The 25000-nt window shown below is 43.5% G+C and overlaps 1 protein-coding gene across 1 annotated transcript; it reads left to right on the top strand.

Annotated features, from left to right (window-relative positions):
* Nucleotides 1-4418: 4418 nt before the first annotated feature.
* On the top strand, nucleotides 4419-22675 carry ttc21b (tetratricopeptide repeat domain 21B). Its single transcript, XM_056301944.1, has 29 exons — nucleotides 4419-4604; nucleotides 7412-7541; nucleotides 7632-7742; nucleotides 7854-8020; nucleotides 8215-8337; nucleotides 8781-8938; nucleotides 12001-12085; nucleotides 13043-13141; nucleotides 13244-13436; nucleotides 13537-13634; nucleotides 13918-14118; nucleotides 15534-15663; nucleotides 15760-15917; nucleotides 16209-16433; nucleotides 16766-17004; nucleotides 17553-17625; nucleotides 18568-18678; nucleotides 18765-18903; nucleotides 19481-19587; nucleotides 19721-19909; nucleotides 20221-20331; nucleotides 20420-20501; nucleotides 20669-20819; nucleotides 20921-21082; nucleotides 21235-21430; nucleotides 21749-21973; nucleotides 22138-22258; nucleotides 22361-22428; nucleotides 22513-22675. Exons 1-29 carry the CDS (start codon nucleotides 4581-4583, stop codon nucleotides 22588-22590), a joined length of 3954 nt encoding a protein of 1317 aa, XP_056157919.1. The 5' UTR covers nucleotides 4419-4580; the 3' UTR covers nucleotides 22591-22675.
* The last annotated feature ends 2325 nt before the right edge of the window (nucleotides 22676-25000 follow it).

Below are 25000 nucleotides of genomic sequence, written 5' to 3'. Positions count from 1 at the left end.
CAAATGAAGCATTAGTTAGTAAGTATTAGTAACTACTGAAGTCATCATTTGTAAATTTGTGTACAGCATTTGTGAAGCAAGACATGCACCAATGGTAAGTGAGTGTTAATAGATGTTTATAAATACTTATGAATACTGCAGTTCATGATTAATTCATGCACAGCTGTGCATGTAAATAGTGTGTTAAGCATGTACTTACACTTCTTTTGTGAGTCTCAAGGTGCTGCTGGCCTTTCAGTCTCATGTGTAAACGCTTTGTAAGGCACAGACAGTCCTCACTTTACATGAGCTCCTACAAAATACTTACCTAACACTAGTGACTACCTGACTCAATCCTGAACTGCAGTATTAATAAGTATTTATAACATCTATTAACACTCACTAACCGTTGGTGCATGTCTTGCTTCACAAATGATGACTTCAGTAATTACTAATATTTAACTAATGCTTCGTTTGTGTAGTTATTGTGAAGTGTTACCCAGTACTGTATGTTTATGTGGCTAAATGAGTCAGTGTGTGTGTGTGTGTGTGTATGTGTTCATGTGTAAAGGCATTAAAATGTGCTGGATGTTTTAGTGCACGTTTCGATGGAGGAATACAGGGGCTCATTAATAAGTGTGCTGCTTGTAGTGTTGTGTGAAACTCTTAAATCAATAGTGTCCTGCAGAAACCACAATGGGTCCAGCCATTAGAATGCTGCAGCAGTACATGTGTGTCCCGGGGGGTGGGGGGGGGCGTTTCCCACCTGTCTCCCTCCTAATAGGCTTTCAGATGCATCCTTTAGTAATGCAGCAACACGCACAGCAGCCGTGCAAAACTCCTCACCAAGTGCAAAACCTTTCCCGTCCATCTGTGCTGTAACTACTCTGACGATCTAACGTGTCTCACTGTAATGTCGGGTGGGTCACGAGTTTATTTTATATCACATTTCAAGTCTATATACATAATTATATATATAAAATAAATCATATAATATGTAATATTTATTATATAATATATAATGTCTAATGATTAGACATATTATATTATTATATATTAATAATTATATTGTTTATAATATATAATTATGTATAATATAATGTCTAATTATATATAAATCAAAAATTAGACAAATTATATATTATTATATAATTATATTATATGTCATAGATATTATATTATATTTTATTATATATATAATTATTTGTATAATAAATAATATAATAGATATTTATATAATAATATATGATAGTAATATATAATATAATGTCTAATTTTATATATATGTGTGTGTATATATATACACACATATATATATCTAGACATATATATATATATATAAATCATTAGACAGGGAAGGCTAAACTGTGTGTGGTAAAGCACACAAGCATTTACCATGGCTGCACATACTCAGCGTTCAATACCAAGCTGATTTACTCTTCCGTCGATGTTGGCTGCAGAGAGTAACGATTATGTGCCAGAACTTGTGCTAAATAGTATCTGACAAGGCAATGAAAGGCCTCCCCTGGGACAGCTGTCCTGTGTCCGCTCTGCCTGGTCCACCATAGAACCTGCCCTGCGCTGCTCTGCACACAAAAGTTAGTATTTTATAATCAATGCACGGTGTTGCGTAACGTTGGTCCACCAATTACCAGCAGCTGGATGTTTCCATTGCACACGATGAGCTAAGCTACGATAATAAACGGAGGTTGTGGGAGCTAATGTTTTATGGCTTAAACGAGCTGGATAAAAAAACAAAGTATCCATTTCTCATGGAGGCGAATGTAATGTGTGAGTAATGCTGTAACGCTGACGTTTTGTCTAAATGCTCGTCCTCTGCTAATGGAGAAATGTGTGCGCGTCTGGCAAAACAAGATGCCCAGCCCAGCTCTAATGACCACACGGGTCCTGGGTCTGTGAAGGAAACCCAAGCCAGGAACACAGCTTGATTCATTTTCGCTCAAAGTATCCCCAACATCTGAAACATCTCAAATCTGAACCCAGCTTGTACGTGCAATGGTTTTCTGCACACACTGGGGACGAGGAAGACTTGAGCGTCAAAATGACCTTCATATAAAATGTACATGAAACTCTAAGTGCTGTTGAATATATCTATATGCGACATATCCGTGGCCTGCTTGGTCAATTAGATCTCCCCCTCTTCCGCTTTAGAGCTCCCCCTCTTCAGCTTTAGATCTGCCCCTCTTCAGCTTTAGATCTCCCCCTCTTCAGCTTTAGATCCGCCCCTCTTCAGCTTTAGATCTCCCCTCTTCAGCTTTAGATCTCCCCCTCTTCAGCTTTAGATCTCCCCCTCTTCAGCTTTAGATCTCCCCCTCTTCAGCTTTAGATCTCCCCCTCTTCAGCTTTAGAGCTCCCCGTCTTATGCTTTAGATCTCCCCCTCTTCAGCTTTAGATCTCCCCCTCTTCAGCTTTAGATCTGCCCCTCTTCAGCTTTAGATCAGCTCCTCTTCAGCTTTAGATTGGCCCCTCTTCAGCTTTAGATCGGCCCCTCTTCAGCTTTAGAGCTCCCCCTCTTCAGCTTTAGATCTCCCCCTCTTCAGCTTTAGATTGGCCCCTCTTCAGCTTTAGATCGGCCCCTCTTCAGCTTTAGAGCTCCCCCTCTTCAGCTTTAGATCTCCCTCTCTTCAGCTTTAGATCTCCCCCTCTTCAGCTTTAGATCTCCCCCTCTTCAGTTTTAAACCTCCCCTCTTCAGCTTTAGATCTCCCCTCTTCAGCTTTAGATCTGCCCCTCTTCAGCTTTAGATCTCCCCTCTTCAGCTTTAGATCTCCCCTCTTCAGCTTTAAATCTCCCCTCTTCAGCTCTAGATCTGCCCCTCTTCAGCTTTAGATCTCTCCCTCTTCAGCTTTAGATCTCCCCTCTTCAGCTTTAAATCTCCCCTCTTCAGCTCTAGATCTGCCCCTCTTCAGCTTTAGATCTCTCCCTCTTCAGCTTTAGATCTGCCCCTCTTCAGCTTTAGATCAGCTCCTCTTCAGCTCTAGATCTCCCCCTCTTAAGCTTTAAATCTCCCCCCTTCAGCTTTAGATCTGCCCCTCTTCAGCTCTAGATCTCCCCTCTTCAGCTTTAGATCTGCCCCTCTTCAGCTTTAGATCAGCTCCTCTTCAGCTCTAGATCTCCCCCTCTTAAGCTTTAAATCTCCCCCCTTCAGCTTTAGATCTGCCCCTCTTCAGCTCTAGATCTCCCCCTCCTCACCACAGCTTCAGATAGTTGGCTTTATCGAGAGGAAGGGAATCCACTTGTGCAACCCTGACATGCCAATATGTCCCGGGGCTTGGTCAGTATGAATAAATGGTATTTCCTAGCCGTGACTTAGAAGCTCCATCTGCCGACCCGCTGTTGCTAAAAATAAGACTCCAAAAGATAAAAGTATAAAATGAAAACAATAAATAAATAAAAGTATCCCATTGTGACAAAATAGGGCCGTACAAAAATGTGTAGGCATTTGAATAAATAGCCTCAGATATGGAACCTCCAAACATTTCCTTTGTAGGTTTATGTGACAAGAGGTGTGTGTGTGTGTGTGTGTGTGTGTGTGCTGATGGGGTGTTGTGTAGTGACAAGTGACAACTACTAGTGACTACTACTACAAATTCAGGTCGGTTTGTAGAAGTTAAAAAAAGAAAGTGCATTATGAAATCAATGTTTCTTGTATTGCTGTTTCCCTTATCACGTTTTATTAATTTTTTCCAATTTAATTAATTGACTTTGTAGAGTCAGAGAGAGTCACAACTGAATGGAGAATTTCATCTCTCTCTCTCTCTCTCTCTCTCTCTCTCTCTCTCTCTCTCTCTCTCTCTCTCTCTCTCTCTCTCTCTCTCTCTCTCTCTCTCTCTCTCTCTTCTCTCTCTCTCTCTCTCTCTCTCTCTCTCTCTCTCTCTCTATCCAGAGGTATAAAAACCAGATCCAGAGATCCAGAAAGTAAAAGCCCAAACCATGTATTTGCTCTACTCGTGCACTACACCAGCAGATTCTAGTCAACACCACTCCTCAACTAGGGAGGGAAACTAGTTAATGAAATCAGCTGGTTTAGTAACATGGTTGGAACAAATACACGGTTTGGACATTTACTTTCTGGACCTGGTTTTACACCTCTGTGTCTATCTATCTATCTATCTATCTATCTATCTATCTATCTATCTATCTATCTATCTATCTATCTATCTATCTATCTATCTATCTATCTATCTATCTATCTGTCTGTCTGTCTGTCTGTCTGTCTGTCTGTCTGTCTGTCTGTCTGTCTGCCTATCCTCGCTGCCTATCTATCCAATCTGTTTCTTGACGCGAGCGATATGTTTAAGTGACGGTATGAGATCGCCACCTAGCGACGAGAATGAAAAACAGCATTAAAGATGGCGGCGGAGGCGGTTACTAAGTTACAGGACGCTTTGCGCTGCTGCGAGAGTAAGATGGCGGAAACGCCGTGAGGAGCCGCGGGTGGCTGCCTTCACAGTCGCAGTAAGAACAAAAAACTCCACCGAGGACGCGGACCGACAGGCCCGCCTCGCCGCCGACCACGACCCGGAAACAACCGCGTCGGTTTCGGTGCCGCTGAACGACACAAGAAGGCGTTTCAGCGGAAATGGAGGACGAAGAGACGGCGCTGGTAAGCTGACTTGTCGACACGGAGGCGAAACAAAACACAGCAGCCAAACAAACAAACAAAGGAGCGACGTGACTTATTCGGGACCGAAGCGCGGCGCCACAGACACGTGTGCTTCCGGGCCCGCGGTGGTCTGGACGAGCCGGTTACTGGGCCCGCTGAGGCGGCGGGGGTCCCGTCCGGACCGACCGGCGCTTGGTGTGAATATGGCCGCTCCACACGGCGTGGTAAAGAAAGCGTCCCTGGTTCGTTTCACAACGTCGCGATCTGTCTGCCAGTAGTCTTCCGAGTCAGAACCAGAACTCCCCGTTCTGTCAGCGGACAGGTACACTTGATATATACGTCGAGATATATTTATATATAGTAGCGAATTCGGGGGGCAGTCCGAGATACCGTCGCCACAGCCGGGACGCGAACCCGTATCTCCTGCACCGCAAGCGACAACGTTAACCAGTCGACTAGAGCAGTGGTTCTCCACCTTTTTGGGGTCCTGGACCCCCTGCGTACTTTTGATCTACCCTGAGGACCCCTCCACCTGATTTTGGGGGAGGGGGGTTGCAATTTGATAGAAACAGTAGAAACTGCATTTTAAATTGCATTATAGCATTTATTCACTCTTTGGGGCAAAAATAAGAGCTTTCAGTTGTAACTTAGATATAGTTAACAAAACAGAATTCTTATGCAGTAACTTTCAGATATATGTAACAAAACAATTCTTATGCAGTAACTTTCAGATATATGTAACAAAACAGAATTCTTATGCAGTAACTTTCAGATATATGTAACAAAACAGAATTCTTATGCAGTAACTTTCAGATATATGTAACAACACAGAATATGTATTCAGTAACTTTCAGATATATGTAACAACACAGAATATGTATTCAGTAACTTTCAGATATATGTAACAAAACAGAATATGTATTCAGTAACTTTCAGATATATGTAACAAAACAGAATATGTATTCAGTAACTTTCAGATATATGTAACAAAACAGAATATGTATTCAGTAACTTTCAGATATATGTAACAACAGAATTTTTATGCAGTAACTTTTAACAATGCAAACGGGAGCGAGATCTCTTGTTAAAATACAATAAATTACACTTGTGAAACAGATGTAATTAGAGAAAAAAGTCCTGTTACCCTTTATAGTTTAGGTAGATAAAGGTCTCAGTCACATTTGAGTAAAATTATCCTATTTCTATAAACGTCATAGGATCTTTTTTTTAAAGATATTTTATTTTCACGGACCCCTTGCAATTACACCACGGACCACTAGGGGTCCGCGGACCCCCGGTTGAGAAACACTGGACTAAAGGGTCCAACGTGTCTACTTATCCATGCACGTTACAATATATATACAAGGAATTTGTCTGTGGGTGTCAGTAACTCTCGGTGTACACATCCATATACAATTCAAAACACGGTGCCCCCCATAGGCGTTTCTAGCCCATTTTTTGGGGGGTGCTGCGGCACCCCTAAGTTGAACCCCGGCACCCCTAAAATTGAAGAGATTTTTTTATTGTTTACTGTATGTCCACGTTTAATAAGCTGAAGAAATGTCAAAACCATATCCAGTATATGGTTTAAATGTAATTTTTTAACAACAAAAATACAGCACCCCCCATGCTTCGAAAATGGTTTGATCCACACCCCACACCCCCCAATTTATCTTGCCTGGCGGGCCAGCACTCTGGGTGCTCAGCACCCCAAAAGCTCTGATCCTAGAATGGCCCCTGGACTGCCCCCTCTTCGTGTTTATTGTAGCGAATTCGGGGGACAACACAACCACAGGAAGTGCCGCGGCCGGGAAGCGAACCCATATCGCCCGCACCGTGGGAGACATCGCTAACCGCTGGACTAAAGGGTCCGACCTGCCAACCAGCGTGTCTTCTTATCCATGCACGTTACAGTAGCTGTGTTGTGCTGTTGTTGCTGTTGGTTTGCACATGGACTGAATATGGGCCCTGATATGCGTTTCCTTAGTGATGGTCAGATTTAACTGATAATTGGGGTTTTATTCAATGCCACTGTTTTTGTTTGTAGATATGTGTGATCTTTTTTCCCCTTTTCACATCACAACAGGATGTTGTGTTGCCTTTAACCCCTTCAGGCAGTTTTGTCATTTGTGATATTGGGCTATACAAATAAAATTGACTCGACTTGACTGTTTGTTTTATTTATGATTTTCTTTTTCATTATGGTGGAGGTTATTTTTTGTTTAGTGATACTGAGGCACGGTCAGGGCGGCACAGCGGTGCAGTGGTTAGTGCGGTCACCTCACAGCAAGAAGGTCCTGGGTTTGAGCCCCGGGGTAGTCCAACCTTGGGGGTCGTCCTCTGTGTGGAGTTTGCATGTTCTCCCCGTGTCTGTGTGGGTTTCCTCCGGGGGCTCCGGTTTCCTCCCACAGCCCAAAAACATGTAGGTCAGGTGAATGGGCCGTACTAAATTGTCCCTAGGCGTGAATGTGTGTGTGTCCTGTGATGGCCTGGTGTCCTGTCCAGGGTGTCTCCCCACCTGCTGCCCAGTGACTGCTGGGATAGGCTCCAGCATCCCCGTGACCCTGAGAGCAGGATAAGCAGTTTGGATAACGGATGGATGGATGTTGAGGCACATGTTTGTGGGGTACCCATTCATGGACAGGCCCTGTACATAACTCATGAGTATCCAGGCTGAACGTCTTAAATAGGCCAGTGAAAAAGATACACATACACTGAAACGTTAACCGTGCTGCATTGAGCCTTTTTTGAGCATTTAATAGAGTGTAAGTCCTGTTTCGCTGATCCATGTTTGTTTGTTTTTTCAGGGTTTGATCAGCTACTTCTGCTTTGAAAAGTATTATAATCATGTAGTTATTGCTGCAGCTGGGGCACAAAGAAAACTCAGCAATGATCCAGTCTTCACCTTTCTCCATGCATATGGTATTCTAATGCAAGGTGAGAAAATCAGTCATTATCTTTTTCTAGATAGGCCAGTGCATTCCTGCTCTACATTTTCCTACATATGTCAATACGTTTCAATCGTAGATCAAATTCAAGAAGCCGTTGCTGAGTTGGACATGATCAGAGACAGAGGAGATGTGTCTCTATGCACACTGATGGCCCTTGTTTATGCTGAGAAAAAAAAGCCCCATCCTGGTAAACCAATTCAATTGTTTTATGTATGTTATAATGTCATCCTTTTTGTCCTGACATTTGTTTTGATTGTAGATGCTTAGTTGTGATGATCTGACCCATGTTTATCGGCAGATCGAGAAGTGATTCAGGAGTTAGATGCTAAGGTGAAAGAGAATCGTAAAAGTGCATCCCCCAAGGGTCTCTACTACGCCGGGATGTTTCTCTGGCTGTTGGGTCGTAATGATAAAGCGAGGGAGTATGTAGAGAGAATGATTAAACTCTCCAATGGCTCTAGAGAGGTGAGTTTTGGATTTCTTTTGTGTCTGTGTGAGAAAATCAGCTACATGAATATTGTGTTTCCATTTGCATAGGGAAACCAATGCTTCACATCATTTGTTTGAAATGATCAGGCTGGCCATTTGTGTTGTAATCTCAGCCTGGCGTTTTATTTATCTGCACTTTTGTAAAGTTTGAACTGTCATCAATTGTTCAGGGGATAATCCTAAAAGCGTGGATAGACCTGACATCTAGTAAGGACGCATATGCCAAGAAGGCTGGAAAATACTTTGACGAAGGATTGAAAGAGAAAGCAGATGTTCTTGGTCTGATGGGAAAGGTAAGATGTCAAACACAAAGCTGTCATGAATAGTACTCCTCAACAAAAGCTGAAGATGTGAAGATACTGGAACCTACTAATGTTGCATGGATCTCTGGCACTTCTCATATTTCTGTTGGTGCTCAATGTACTTCTTGTTTCTTATTGCTAATCCACTCAGTGCTTGATTTAATGTGTCCCTACCTATTACTGGGATTGCTTTATATTTTACTGTTTACACCAGCTATTCTATTCATCAAATGGATATATGTGGCTATTATTTTCAACAAGATATATTATTGCCATTAGTTTTCCATGTTTCTTTTTTATTTGATTGCTTTTGTTGTTGTTCCTGCTAAGCAATTACTTCTGTCCACTGTCATTGCAAGATTAAGCACAATAAAGTTTCCATAAATGTAATTTGCTGATGATGTGCACCCTCAGTGATGTTTTGTCATTACCAGGCACAATACTACGAATATCGGCAGAATTACTCAGGAGCTTTGGAGATGGTCAACCAAGTCATTGTTACTTTCCCCGGCTTCTTGCCTGCCTTTATCAAGAAGATGAAGCTGTTACTCAGCCTGCAAGATTGGGAGCAAACCATTGACTCAGCGCAGAGGTAACCAAAAAATGACGTATTTAACAGTCAAACCAAACTTGCAAGGGTCAGGTGTTTTATCATCCAGTCTTGCATCACTCTCAATAATGGCCCCATTTAACTCTCTTTCTATGACTAATAAGAGTCATATGTCTTATAGCGGGAGTACATTTTCTGTCTTTTAATGTGACCAGTAACTATAAAAGGATTTGTAATGCGCAGCAACAATGTAAGGAAAGACACAGTCAGCCTTTGCAAATGGCTCAGCATTCAATTGCAAATGAAAAACTAGTGTGATGCCTCAAACCAGTGCATACTGACTAAACCATTGTTCCTGCTTGCTCGCCTTTCTGGACCTTGGCCAGTGCCAGGCAGCATAAAAAGGCCTTTGAGCTGAACCACTAGAGTCACACACATTTCCCAGGATTCACTGTTCTAGGTTCTGTGAACAGGGGGAAGAAAGATCGTTCAGGTGGAGCCAAAACCCAAGGGCCCAGAGCCAAGTCCAGGGCCTTTGTGGTAGTCCTCCTGAGCACTAGGGTATTGTGAATCAGAGGGGGTTGCTTTCCGTGACCCTTCTTAAATGAGTCCAGTGCATGTACTTTCAGTGTTACAGTTTCATTTAGCAGACGCTTTTATCCAAAGCGACGTACATGTGAGAGTTAATACAACACAAGCAAGGCTGTAGTCAGGAGACAACAGCGCAAGTGCCAAAAAAACTAGGTTCAAGTCCGATAGGACATAGGTGTCAACAGGCAGTGCACAAAGACAATGCATAGGGTAAATAGAAGCACATAATATAAGTTAACAATGTCATTCTTAAAGTAAAAGTTGATGCCTGACAGTGGTAGCTGGCCAGTACAGGGCACTGGGGCGCTGCCCCCTTCAAATATCAAGAGAGGAAAATCTACTTAAACATATTCAATATAATTTAGTTGTATAATGCAAATAATTATGAAATAAAGGTGTTTTCAGTCTGTGAGCGCCTGTCAGCAGCATTAAATACTGGTTCCAAATGGTATTTGGTTGATTTCTGTCTGAATACATATACTTCCTGTCTGAATACATATACTTCCTGGGTGAGGGGCGCCGTTCAAACCATACCTTATGTAAGCCCTCAAACTTGTGGCAAGCAGGTGACCTGAGGCTGCTGTCTGATTGGTTTCTTCAGATTTCCCATGGGGCGCAGTCCCACTTTTATTGGCAGCGAATTGGTATTGTTTTAATGTTTTTTGATCTAATGTGATTAGAAGATTCTCGTGGCTGTCAATCATGTTCACACCCACCACCACGCCTCGTCTCGACTGTCAATCATCCACCGTCTACGAGCCCTGATAAAATCTATAGGCTACATTGTCCTTCTTAATAACTGTGACTGTGTGGACATTAAAGCAGCTGTCAGGTGTGCTGCGCCAAGCTAAATTGCGCCCCCCCCCCCATTTTTTTTTAGCACCAGCCGCCACTGCTGCCTGATGAAAAACTATTTGAGAGTCTTATTTTCTAATGAAGTGTAATCTGTATTTTTCATTGCACCTCATGATGTGACACATCTAGACACACTGCCAGTATGAAAGAGTGAGCCAAGAAAATCTGCTTAGACTCACTCTCTCTCAGTTTTAGCACGACAGTGGAAACCACTTACAGTGATCACTGCTTTAACTGGTCAATAGCTGCAAGACAGAATCATTTCTATACTCACGCTATTGAAGTAATTTGGACAGTTGACGGACGAGATAAGGCAGGAGTCACCGTGAACAATGATGTTTGTGGATGACATTGTGATCTGTAGTGAAAGTAGGATGTGGGTCGTGGAGAGCCTGGAGAGGTGGAGGTATGCACTGGAGAGAAGAGGAATGAAAGTCAGTAGGAGCAAGACGGAATACCTATGCGTGAATGAGAGGGAGGAAAGTGGAATGGTGAGGATGCAAGGAGTAGAGGTGACGAAGGTGGATGAGTTTAAATACTTGGGGTCAGCTATTCAAAGTAACGGTGAGTGCAGAAGAGAGGTGAAGAAGAGAGTGCAGGCAGGGTGGAGTGGTTGGAGAAGAGTGTCAGGAGTGAGTTGTGACAGAAGGGTACCAGCAAGAGTTAAAGGGAAGGTTTACAAGAGGGTAGTGAGACCAGCTATGTTGTATGGTTTGGAGACAGTGGCACTGATGAAAAGACAGGAGGTGGCGCTGGAGGTGGCACAGTTGAAGATGATAAGATTTTCATTGGGAGTGATGAAGAAGGACAGGATTAGGAACGAGTATATTAGAGGGACAGCTCAGGTTGGACGGTTTGGAGACAAAGCAAGAGAGACAAGATTGAGATGGTTTGGACATGTGTGGAGGAGAGATGCTGGGTATATTGGGAGAAGGATGCTGAATATGGAGCTGCCAGGGAAGAGGAGAAGAGGAAGGCCAGAGAGGAGGTTTATGGATGTGGTGAGGGAGGACATGCAGGTGGCTGGTGTGACAGAGGAAGACGCAGAGGACAGGAAGAGGTGGAAACGGATGATCTGCTGGTGGCGACCCCTAACGGGAGCAGCTGAAAGTAGTAGTAGTAGTAGTAGTAGTAGCTGTGGAAGTAATTTGGATATTGTGATCAAATGGTCCGCTTAAAGGGTTAACTTTCATTTCTAGGCCTCAGCTGACTGTTATTAATAATGTACTTAAATGCTACGCAATGTTACTGTAACTTCTAGTCTATTTTTTAATTCCTGTTTGAAGAGTTTGAAGCGAATGACATTTTACAGTACAGTAGACTATTGTTTTTCAGTCAATTAAATCTAGTAAAAAAGTGAAGATGTCTGTTTCATTACATTATATTTGTTTCATAAGTGCACACATGTCAGCTATATAGTTAAGAAAAGGAAAAACAAGAGCTTCATTTTGCTTAAAGTGATGGACAGCTTATAGTGATCATATTGGTCTGGGTGGATCTGATTATTTTAAGTGGTATTTGACTACGTGCCTTGATGAGTTCATCATGGTGCCTATTTTAATTCCTACCCTGGGCAGTACCAGATATAACAACCACACTGAAAGATGCATGATCTCATGTAGGGGTTGTTCTTCTGAACTTTATCTGTCCAATTTTAGGCTTTTACAGATGGATAAAAATAACCTGGAGGCTCTGAGGATGCTGGCTCTGTATTCCTTATGTAGAGATGGAGATATTACTGAGGTAAATATCATCCATCATTTTACCCTCCATCGTTTATTCTGGAATCAGAGTAACCAGAATCAAAATGGTGAATTCTGTTATGTATTATGTAGGAATGGCAATGTGCAGATTTGAGTGTCAGTGTAAGGGCTAGTATGGCATTTGTAGGCCCATGTCTATCTATGGTGTAAGGTTTCTTGGTTGGGTCTTACATTTTCTGTAATATACACATCACATGCCAATGCAACACATAATGCCAAATATCATTATTCCCATCATAAATAGAATAGAATACTCTCTATTAGTCCTTTTGTACATACATACAAATGAAATTTACTCCCTGCATTTTAACCCATTCTATTGTATAGCAGCAGCGGGCAGCCGCCGTACAGCACCCAGGGACCAACTCCAGTTATTTCTTCCTATTGCCTTGGTCAGGGGCACAGACAGGAGTATTAACCCTAACATGCATGTCTTTTTGATGGTGGGAGGAGATCGGAGTGCCTGGAGGAAACCCACACAGATGCAGAAATGGCCTGTATGAGACAGAAATGCAAAACCATTACAGAGTATGTTAAAAAAAAAATCATCACACCCATATACAAAATTGGGCAAGCCCAATAATGAATGTTGCAAGCAAGCATTTTGAAGATTTGGATGGCCTGAAATGTGATGTTCTCCCTGTGTCTGCGTGGGTTTCCTCCGGGTGCCCCGGTTTCTTCCCACAGTCCAAAGACATGTAGGTCAAGTGAGTCGGCCGTACTAAATTGTCCCTAGGTGTGAATGTGTGTGTCAGCCCTGTGATGGCCTGGCAGCCTGTCCAGGGTGTCTCCCCGCCTGCCGCCCAATGACTGCTGGGATAGGCGCCAGCATTCCCGCAACCCTGAGAGCAGGACAAGCAGTTTGGATAATGGATGGATGGATGGCAACGTGCAGATAAACTGATGTGAAATATTTTTTCCATATCCCCCTTGGCAGTCAACAAAGCAACTTTCGAACCTCATCAGCAGCTTGGACATCCTAGAGCCCCACAACCCGGAGCTTCTCTATAGGATGTCCCTGGTTTTCACCCGTGTTGTAAGATGTTTTTTCAATATTTACTTCTCACACTCTCCATGCTGCTGTCTGAAAGAGGAGACCTTGAAACAAAGTGTGTTACATCTCTTAATTTTCTGATAGTGTGGACGAAATGAGAAGGTGATCCAGCAGTCAAACCGGATGGTAGAAAGAGCCTTTTCTCAGGCATCAGGGGATTCTGACCTGGCAACAGAGTTAGGCTACCAGATGGTGCTTCAGGGCAGAATCAAGGAGGCTATGAAGTGGTACAAGACCGCAATGACCCTGGATGAGACAAGTGTTTCTGCTTTGACAGGTATCTGAACATGTCTCTGATTCATCAGCATCACAGTATTTATAACCCATATAATGTTTTCTCATGAATGACGATGTTATAAGATTCCCTTGTCTTTCAGGTATTATTCGATGCCAGCTAATAGATGGCCACCTGGAAGACGCAGAGCAACAGTTGGAATTCCTCACAGAGATCCAGCAGTCTATTGGGAAATCAGGGGTAAGACACATGTAACTGCAGTTTTTTAATCAGATCATCAAACAATTTCAACGAAATGTTCAAATGTCTTCTTAGTAGCCTGATAGATGAATGCCTATGGCTCACAAGTTATCAAGTTTCCAGATCACTTACTTCAGAAAAGCCCTGAAGGATCTCTCCAAAGCTTCTGTCAGGATGAGCAGTTGCTGGTTCTGTTAGAGTATTTTAGTATTATGAGTTCAGTTTCCTTTCGGGGACACTGAATACTTTACTGAATAGTGAATACTCCCTTTTATTCTATTAGGAGCTGCTGTACTTGCGTGCGGTATTGGCAGTGAAGAAGTGTCGACCCCAGGAGGAGGTGACCAACTTGCTAAACGATGCGGTTGACACGCACTTCTCCACGCTGCAGGGTTTACCTCTGAGTGTGGAGTACTTTGAAAAGCTCAACCCTGACTTCCTGCTGGATATCATCAAGGAGTACTTGGCGCTGTGTCCTGCTCAGGTGTGAATGAGAGACTTGGTGATAAACATGCTGTACACGGGTCCTTGAAGTCTTAAGTCTGTCTGTGTTCAGGGTTTTACCAGGTTTTCAATCCTATGAGATATTGCCTTTTTTTTTTTAAATATGATTTATTTATAAGATCTTCAACACATACAACAACATAACATAGAATAACATAAAACACATAATTTTTAAAAGAAAGCAACAAAAAACTTTCAAGACAATGTGGTGACAGTAACATACTATACATACTGTGTGCCTTTTATATGGGGAAATGGGACTCAGCCAGGAAGTGCGAGATGTTGGTACAGTGCAGGGGGGATACCTAGTCAGTGGGGACAGAATCCAGTTGGAGGGACCTGACATGTCCCAGGAAGGACTGTCAGATTTTATAAAATGGTCCGTTAGAGCCATGAAGGGAGTGTTTAATTTTCTCCAACTTCACAAAGGATAGGGCCTTCTTTATCCAGTGGGTATGAGAGGGGGTAGGAGGGCTCTTCCAGTGCGTCAGAGTAACACGCCTCACTAATAATGTGAGAAAAGCTACACGTTTCGCAAAATAGGACGGCAATGAGTGGCCAGTGGGTAGGACACCAAACAGGGCAACTAAGGGAGAGGGGTGGGTATAAGTAGACGTGATAGCTGAAAGGGAATCAAAAACACCTCCAAAACAAGGACAGTGCGGGACAAGCCCAGAACATGTGGATGAGATTAGCTGGTCCTGAGTGGCATTTATCATAGTTTGGATGAGTTCCAGGGTAGCGCTGTATAAAATGCAGTCATTCTTTCAGATCTGTGGAAGTGGGTAGTGATTGTACAGAAAACGGCTTGTGTTCTATTATAACAGGTGTCTGAAATTCTGATTTGACCAGAAATGTAAAGCGCTTTGAGTGGCTGTTGCAGCCAGAAAAGCGCTAAATAAAATGCAACTTGATTGATTGATTAATTGATTGATTGATTGATTGATAGATGCGGGCTAGTTTGAGGTATCGCCTTTTGAGGGAAAATGGCTATTTCAGAAAATCTTTTTGAAAAAAAATCTGCTGTTGCCACTCTATAATTATCCAGGGGCTTCAATAATGTTTGTGGGAAGAATGATGATTTTTTTGGGGGGGGGGGGCTTTTTTTGTGTACATTTTTGTAATACAGTTTATTAAAGCTTAGTCTTATCAAAGTTTAGTGTTTGCATTTTAAGTGCTAAACAAAGAGCAATTACAGTCTAGCATAACAATTACAATCTACATTTCTAGCATTAAACAAGCCTTAACACACACATGCATAGTATATTCACTTTATTTACTTGTTTTTTCACAACTGGCGGAGTTGCGCATAATCGCATGTGTTGTAGTGTGATTTGATATGAGCATGTCAAAGGAGCGCTACAGTTGGTGCCCACTGATGTGTTCTTTGCTCAGCCACCAGCCCAGGGTCAGCCTCCTGTTCCTCAGCTGCAGCACTGTGCTTCTGTGTTGGACACCGTGGTTAAGATTGTTCCAGGTCTCCAACAAGGTGTCTTCCTGTTGGCCAAAGTCAGATTCCAGTCAGGTGGGTGTTGCATTAAGATGTACAAGTGAATTTAGCTTTTTATTTATTTATTTTCTGTAGATCAACTTTAAATCTATTGTTCATGTCTTTATTCAGGTGACATTGAAGCTGCTCAAAGTAGCCTTCAGCATTGCCTGGACCAGTGTCCATCTCATGCGGATGCTCACCTGCTGATGGCCCAGATCCACCTGCTGCAGAGGAACTTTAAACTGTGTTCTCAGTCTCTTGAACTCTGTCTCAGCCATAACTTTGAGGTAAGATGCAAATCCAGATCCCAGTGGAGACCAGTCTCATAAACTGTCTAGTATGAGCAGTCTCTGTGTATTCAACCTCCTATTTCAACAAAAGGATTGGATACAAATCAGTTTCTTGAATGGTGAGGGATTTTACTTGCTGAAACCAGGAATTTAAAAACCGGGTTATACAACTGGCCTGTGCCATTTTTTCCTTCTGTATGTTATATATCAGTTCTGTCATGCTCAGGTATCATCTTTGTGTAATCTGGACCAAATGACAGATAATAAATAACATATTGTACTCTCTAGGTTCGAGAGCATCCCATGTACCATCTGATCAAGGCCCAGGCCCAGAAGAAGATGGGCGAGCTGGCTGGGGCCATCCAGACTCTGCAGATGGCCATGAGTATGCTGGACTCTCACAGAGCTGGATCCTCATCCAAATCCAGGAATAAGAAGGTTGAACTGAGTCCTTCTGACTCTGTGTCTGTCTTCTTGGAGCTGGCTGAGGCCCTCTGGCTAAATGGAGAGCAGGTAAAACATTCTGTTATAAAGTAAGAAGGCTGTGATCTAATCCTACCCACCATAATTTAGAACACACACAAAATGTTTCACATTGAACCATGCTTTATATATTTCCTTTGGCTTTACTTTATTAGAAATGATAAAAGTTTTCATTGGTTTTCTAAAGTGCTAATCCTGTTTCTATTCATGAATGGCCTTAAGACAGAATAAAATAGAATAGAATACACTTTATTTGTCATTTGTACATACATACAATGAAATTCACTCTCTGCGTTTAACCCATCCTAGCTGTGTAGCTAGGAGCAGAAAGTATATATTCATATATTGACTTAATATTCCAGCATGAGGCGGCCAAGGTGATGCAAGATGCCATCAATGAGTTTTCGGGCACCCCTGAAGAGCTGCGTGTCACCATCGCAAACGCAGACCTGGCCCTGCTACGTGGCGACACTGAGCTGGCACTTACTATGCTCAGAAATATCACCACTGACCAACCCTATTATGTCCAGGCCAAGGAGAAAATGGCCGACATCTATCTCAATCACAGAAAAGAGAAACGTCTCTATGCCAGTTGTTACAGGTGAGCAGCAGTTGTGGACTGAAATGATTAAAAGAGAAAAAAATATGATGGAAGTGGTGGACATTCAAATCTAGTTCTTTGATTGCAGTTGATCTCACCCCTTATCGTATGCAGGTGTGTGAAGTGGTTGGCCTGGGCAGTAATGGCTGGGCAAGGCACAACCAGCAATCTGTTCTTGTTCTTCAGATAACCATGCCTCTGCCTCGCCTAGTCACCTAGTCATGGAGTCCGCATTCCATCTATTCTAGTCTGTATAGGATTTAGCGGGCCATAAGCTCAAAGTAAATGAAGTGGAAGTCTTAACTGCAGCCATTCATGCAGCAAATCTGTAATGTGCAGAGCTGTCCCCAGTGCACTAGATATGCCAATAATAGTCATCTCCTGGTTTCTGGTGCTATACTTGTGTTGACAGGGATTCCCATGCCGATACACTAGCGTGAAGTAATTAAGCATGAATGAGCTTCAAAGTAGTGCAAACACATTTCTATAAAACGAACTGGCACAAAAACATGACTGAGGCTCTAATATCATATCTTTTCTTTCAACAGAGAATTGGTGGAGAAGCTACCCAGCCCTCATACATATCTCTTACTAGGTGATGCTTACATGAACATACAGGAGGTAAGTAGTACATGTGGTACAAGCTTTTGTTTTGTTTTATTACAAGTCCCTGTTTATTTAAACCGAAAAACTAGCTTTTTGTTTGAATTTAGGGCAGTGTAGTGTTGCTTTTAAAGCATGAGTTTTAGGCATATGAGTTTAAATACTTGCGGTCAACTGTCCAAAGTAACAGGGAGTGCAGAAGAGAGGTGAAGAAGAGAGTGCAGGCAGGGTGGAGTGGGTGGAGAAGAGTGTCAGGAGTGATTTGTGACAGAAGGGTACCAGCAAGAGTTAAAGGGAAGGTTTACAAGATGGTAGTGAGACCAGCTATGTTGTATGGTTTGGAGATGGTGGTACTAATGAAAAGACAGGAGGTGGAGCTGGAGGTGGCAGAGTTGAAGATGATAAGATTTTCATTGGGAGTTATGAAGAAGGACAGGATTAGGAACGAGTATATTAGAGGGACAGCTCAGGTTGGACGGTTTGGAGACAAAGCAAGAGAGCCAAGATGGAGATGGTTTGGACATGTGTGGAGGAGAGATGCTGGGTATACTGGGAGAAGGATGCTGAATATGGAGCTGCCAGGGAAGAGGAGAAGAGGAAGGCCAGAGAGGAGGTTTATGGATGTGGTGAGGGAGGACATGCAGGTGGCTGGTGTGACAGGAAGATGCAGAGAACAGGAAGAGATGGAAACGGATGATCCGCTGGTGGCGACCCCTAACGGGAGCAGCCGAAAGTAGTAGTAGTAGTAGTAGTAGTAGTAATAGTAGTAGTGGTGTTGCTTTTAAAGTATTTGAATTCTCTTGATGACGTTAAGTAAAGAAAGATTCCAGATGACTCTTCAAATAATATTTAGGTAAAGAGCAAAGCAACAACAAATAATGATGACATTGTCAGGAATACAGAGCCACTGATGTGAATGGTGTTACACACACCACTTACTATGAGTGTGTTTATCCTCAGCCAGAGAAGGCGATTGATGTCTATGAACAGGCTCTCAGAAAAAACCCCAAAGATGGTGCTTTGGCCAGCAAGATTGGGAAAGCCCTCGTCAAGACTCATCACTACGTCAAGGTCTGTCGTGCATGCTCAGTCAGAGATAAACAAGTTACCACTCACTTTACACAGACCCGTGTTGACACACAGCTGTTGACACACAGGCAATAAATTATTATGAAGCCGCCCTGAAGACGGAGCAGCAGAACTTCCTGCGGTACGACTTGGCTGAGCTGCTGATGAAAATGAAGCAGTACGAGCGGTGCGAGAGAGTCCTGCATGATGCTCTGGCTCATGATCCAGGTACTGTCAGGTTCTTTCGGAGCCCTTCAGGAGTGAACATCCATGTCCTGGCTGCCTGAATTCAAGTCAAGTCAATTTTATTTGTATAGCCCATTATCACAAATTACAAATTTGCCTCAGGGGGCTTTACAGCAACACAACATCCTGTCTTTAGACCCCCGCATCGGATAAGGAACAACTCCCTAAAAAAACCTTTAACAGGGAGGGAAAAAAATAGGAAGAAACTTCAGAAAGCAATCTCCCAAGACAGACAGACATGCAATGGATGTTGTGTGACTTCCATCTTAGAAGTTTGGTTACAAAGTCGGAGGATTTAGTAGTCACGGTAATGGGCTATGCATGTTTTTGTTCACACGTGATGATGCAAATCAAGAAAGCGTAGATGTAAATATCTGGATGTGAAGATGTAGGGTAACACAGTTGGATTTAAGACCAAAACACTGTGAATTTGTTAACTAAATTAAAACACCACTTTGTTGCTGAAACAGAAAAAAAAAACCACTTGTTTTGGTTTGATTGTGCTGAATTTAGTGTCTTGATTCGTTCACACTGCTTTGTCCTTTTGTGATCTGCACAGTGAATGAAATGACAGCGCTCACAGATGACTGTCGCTACCTCGTCCTGTTAGCAAAGGTCCAAAGTAAGGTTGAAAAAAATGAAGACGCTTTACTCTCTCTGCAAAGGGTAAGTAGCTCCAGTTTCTCTGGTTTCCCGAGAGCCTATATATTATCTGTTCTGTCATCTGTTCAAGCACTGAATTGAAATTTAACTCAGACTACAGACTGAGTCCAGATTTGTGTCTCTCCGCTGCACATAGGCCCGGGATGTTCAGGCCAAAGTACTGAAGCGGGTGCAGTTGGAGCAGCCTGACGCCGTTCCTATGCAGAAGCAGCTTGCCGCTGAGATCTGCGCCGAGATCGCTAAACACTACACAAGTCAGAGGGGCTACGAGAGAGCGGTCAAATTCTACAAAGAAGCTCTTGTGTATTGTGAGAGTGATCGCAAGGTCAGTTCAGCTGAATCAAAAACGTCCTGTGTACTCACTGCAGCTGTAGTTGACAAGCCTTGGCATCTTTTAGAGTCTCATCCTTGTCTTTTTTTTAAACCTGTTATTCTTGCTTGTTTGTCACATTTAGGCTCAGGCTTTGATTTTGGAACGAACGTATCTTTAAAAGCAACAAAGTACATGAGTTATAACTGATATAATTTTAACTAAATACCGAGTCCATCGCTTGTCATTCCACAAGGGCAGTGTCTGTAACTGTAAGTTGTACACAAACAAAGCCTCATTCAACAGAATGCACCCCCTGTTCCTAGGTGATGTTGGAGTTGGCACGATTGTACCTTACCCTCGATGAGGTGGATGCCTGCCAGCAGCAGTGCAGTGTCATTTTGAAGAATGACCAGTTCAATGAAGATGCAACACTGGTTTGTTCGCTCTATAAGCAGCCTCTGCCAATAGTTTACTATAAATCCTTATGCAACTATTTAAACGCTCACTTACGTCTGTCCCTAGATGATGGCTGACCTGATGTTCCGAAAACAGGACTATGAACAAGCTGTTTTCCACTTCCAACAACTCCTGGAGCGTAAACCAGGTGTGACAGGGGCCTGTTTCTCTTAGACTTAATTATACTAATTCCCTTCAAAAACAGAAGAGATTTTCAAGTTTAAAAAGGAAACTTGAGATGAATGCAAATATGAACTTCTGGTTTGACCTCTTCTGGACAGAAAGTGTAATGACTTTCACATCTGTTGTCTCTAGACAACTACCCAACACTGTCACGTCTTATTGACCTGTTGAGGAGAGCTGGGAAGCTCGAGGATGTTCCGAGGTTCCTCGACATGGCAGAAAAACATTCCTCCAGGGCTAAATTTGACCCTGGATTTAACTACTGCAAAGGACTTTACCTTTGGTACGGTCGATAAGCAATAGATTCGTTCCTCGATCAGTCTCTCAACATAACAGTACATCTGTCTTAAGAACAAAGTAATAAATGTTTTGCTTGCTGTTCAGGTACACAGGAGAACCTAATGACGGCCTGCGCCACTTTAATAAGGCACGCAAAGACAACGACTGGGGTCAGAATGCTGTGTACAACATGATTGAAATCTGTCTGAACCCCGACAATGACACAGTGGGAGGAGAAGTATTTGAGAATTTAGATGGTGAAATCGGGTGAGTTAACATACTGACATGCCCAGTAGCCGCATGCAGGCTCAAACACAGCAGTTTGTTATGTATTTGACCTCTGAGGAGTTTTAAACCTAAACTTCAACGTCACAGGCTTGCTTCCAGCAGTAATGCGCTTCACCCTTGTTTCTGCTCAGAAACTCCACAGAGAAGCAGGAGTCGGAGCAGCTAGCGGTGAGAACAGCAGAGAAACTGCTGAAGGAACTGAAGCCCCAGACGCCCGGTGGGCATGTACAGCTCCGCATCTTGGAAAACCACTGCTTTCTGGCTACTAAACAAAAGGCCAATGTGGAAAAAGCCCTCAATGTTTTTACAGAGATTGCAAACAATGAGGCAAGTAAACTCCAGATGGTGCACATGAGTTAGATCACACCCTTTAGTGAAACTGTGTCCTCGCCAGGAAGTATGCATTATCTCAGGCTCAGTATTAGCTTTAGCTGTTTGCCATGAGACGTTATCAACCGAAGAGTACTTTGTATTGTGCTAACTTTCTTTTTTTTTTAAGAAACGTGTTGATTGAATTAATTACAGAAATTGAAGTTTGTTCATGAACTCAATGTATACTGTTCCATCAGTGGGTATGGGGTCGGAGGTGATGCCATGTGTGCCCTGTAAAATAGAATCTAACGGGCCTTCTCTGGTTGACTTCAGAAAGACCACGTGCCAGCGCTGCTGGCCATGGCAACAGCCTACATGATTCTAAAACAAACTCCTCGAGCAAGGAACCAGCTGAAGCGCATAGCTAAGATGAACTGGAACATCGTTGACGCTGACGAGTTCGAGAAAAGCTGGCTGCTCCTGGCAGACATTTACATCCATTCTGGAAAATATGACATGGCCGGTGACCTCTTAAAGAGATGCCTTCGTCATAACAAGGTACAAATATCTGAACGCTAATTAAGATATGTTTCTTGGATGTATTACGATGAAGAAATATTTTTTCTTGGGAGGGCAGTTAATAGTTGTCCATGATGTAATAACTAATTCAAACAAAGTATTTTTTCACTTTGTCATAATAACTACATATTTTTACTCTCTAGTCCTGCTGTAAAGCTTATGAATACATGGGCTACATAATGGAAAAAGAGCAGGCGTTCCGTGATGCTGCACTCAATTATGAAATGGCTTGGAAGTACGGGAATCAGACTAACCCAACCATAGGTATGTCAATAGAAAAAAAAATCATGTCAGTTCAGTTTTTGCAAATGATTGATAATTAACATGATAAAAGGGACATTGTAAACACAGATACCTTTATTTCAGGGTATAAGCTTGCTTTCAACTACTTAAAGGCAAAGAGACATGTTGACGCCATAGATGTGTGTCATAAGGTGAGAGAAAGTAGAATGTTAAATGGCTTATTGATTTTGGTTGTTTTAGTACTTCCTGTGTCTCATCATCATTTCTGCTCATAGGTTTTGGATGCTCACCCAAATTATCCAAGAATGAGAAAGGACATCTTGGACAAAGCGCGTGCTGCCCTAAGATCATAGTGTGTGTGTGTGTGTGTGTGTGTGTGTGTGTGTGTGTGTGTGTGTGTAAATATTTTTATTGAAAATTTGAATATCACATATATTGTTTCTGCAATAAAAATAGTGGTGGATCAGTTGCCCCCCTGTTTTTCTATCACTTGACTGTTGTTCATTTTCAGTTAAACAAAAGATGCCCTGCAGTTATTTGCAAGAGTTCTGAAGAATTCATCAGTGTACACCAGCACATCTTACTATGTGTGGTTTTAACACCGACACGTTGCCTATGACGTGTCCCAGAGTCAGGCGCATATTAAAGTACCTCTTTCAGCTAAACTGGGCACAACATCTTTGCCCCTTGGAGGTCGGAGGCTTTGCATAATGTAGTGTATTTCAGAGCGCCGGGGTGAATATGGGTGAAAATGAGTAAAACACTGACTTTACATAAAATGTCTAACCACGTGCTTATTTAGGTGGTTTAAAATGTTGAATCACAGGAAAAACGAAGGTTCACTGTTACGTCAGTCTTTCAAGTGAAGTGTGTTCACGAGTGTTTCTAATGTCATGAGCCACTGTGGTCTAGTGAGAGGCTATAAAGCGTGTGAAAGGTTATCTTGATTTTAAACATCCTTCTGACTCACTGGAGTCTTTGTAATCAAAGTCTCGATCTAAACCCGGGTTACCGACTTACCGTCAGCATCTCCGGGGGAGAAGGAAGTGCACCCTTTAGATTTGACCAGACGTGATGGAGGCTGAGAAAACCGCCTCGTCTCCCCAGCGAGAGCCGGTCCCTGCAGAGCGCCGCCGCACACGTGGTGTGGAGGAGACTTGACCAGAGGGACCTGAAAACTACTGGGCGCCCGGCGTCCTCTGACTGGCCAGAGGGTCCCCCCCCCCCCAACACACACACACACCCCAGCATCGAGCCGTTCATAAAGTGCCATCTGCCAAGGCGGACTTGCCGAGTCGGAGGGATGGGATGAACTTCGCCGGCTCCAACAGGTGAGCGACAGCCTTCACGAAACTACATGTTTACCGACAGCCGAGGAAGAAACGGACGCCGATTACTCGGCTATGTTGAGTGCGTTTGCTTCTTGGTTTGTCTTTTCTTTCTTTCTTTTTTTCTTCCTTTCTCTCTCTTTCTCTCTCTCTCCCCCCCGAGCGCAACTGTGGGAAACGACGAGTCCTCCCTAATTCATCCAGGTTTGCTCGGATCGGGTCTTGTTTGCGTTATATTCCGTTGTAAGTACTCAAGTCCTGAGTTTGTGTTCACTAATACAGCCCGCAGCTGGCTCGCGTACTCTTCTTCTTCTTCTTTTTCTTCTTCTTCTTTGTACATTATTCTTCTTCACTTGTCGGGCTCCGTGCAGCCCGATTGGACGCGGTATGTGAGCGGCATGGGGCGCGCGCGTTCCTCCAGTATCCGTAACCCGGCAACTGTCCCGATGAATGGCTCGGGCGGGACAAATCCCATTATTGGGGGGATTGACGCCATTATTGGACGAGACGAGCCCCCTTCGGAGGGCTCTTACCCGATACCGAGCAACTTTACACCAGGTGGCTCCGGGCCACTTGGTCCCGTTCACACCCGGCTTTAAAACGCCTTGTGGGGGATCGGACCACAAGTGGACGGCGAGACACGTCGCCGTTTACACCTGCGTCTCTCACGCGTCCCCAGATGCGTCCTTCTGACCGCTTCTGATCACATTTCGTTACCCCGAAGAAGAAGAAGATGTCGTTACTGCCCACGTCACTTCCGCTACAAGGCCAAAGGGCCTCAGTCGAGCGCCGGATTTGCCGACTAGCCGTGAAAACAACAGCTAATGTTTGAAGCACTAATCTACATGTACGGACTGTTGCAGCCGGTGAGACTGACAGGACTGGTTCCTCCGCCCACATGCAGATTAGGCGTCTCGTCTCACCTGTTCTCCACCCACCTACACCCTCCTCTCGCTCCATTTTTTCGAAAGTTGACGCGCTGTTACCGAAACAAACTACCACGTCCTGCGTTGATGACGTATTTCCTGTTACGTCATTGTCGGGGACGCATCAGGACGCATTAGCGTTTACACCAGGGGTGGCGCCTTACCCAGAGAGGGCCGGGGGGTGGGTGCAGGTCTTTGTTCCAACCAAGCAGTTACACACCTGTGTCTCCTAATCAAGTTCCTCAGCAAAGACCCTGCTGGTCAGGTGTGTAACTGCTTGGTTGGAAGAAAAACCTGCACCCACACCCCGGCCCTCTCTGGGTAAGATGCCCCCCCTCCCGGTTTACACTACACAAGGTATGTGGCCAAATCGTCCCAGACCACCTCGGCAAGTGGTTTGAGTAACCGGTTCACAAAACGTGGTGGTGGTGGTGGTGGTGGTGGTGGTTTACACTTGTATTTAGCGCCGTCCACTCGTGACCCGATCGCCCAGAACGCGTTTTAAAACC

This window comes from Lampris incognitus, unplaced genomic scaffold (assembly GCF_029633865.1).
Source record: "Lampris incognitus isolate fLamInc1 unplaced genomic scaffold, fLamInc1.hap2 scaffold_241, whole genome shotgun sequence".
In the NCBI taxonomy this organism is placed as follows: Eukaryota; Metazoa; Chordata; class Actinopteri; order Lampriformes; family Lampridae; genus Lampris; species Lampris incognitus.
The sequence above is the reverse complement of the archived record's forward strand: the minus strand, read 5'-3'. Positions and strand labels throughout refer to the sequence as shown.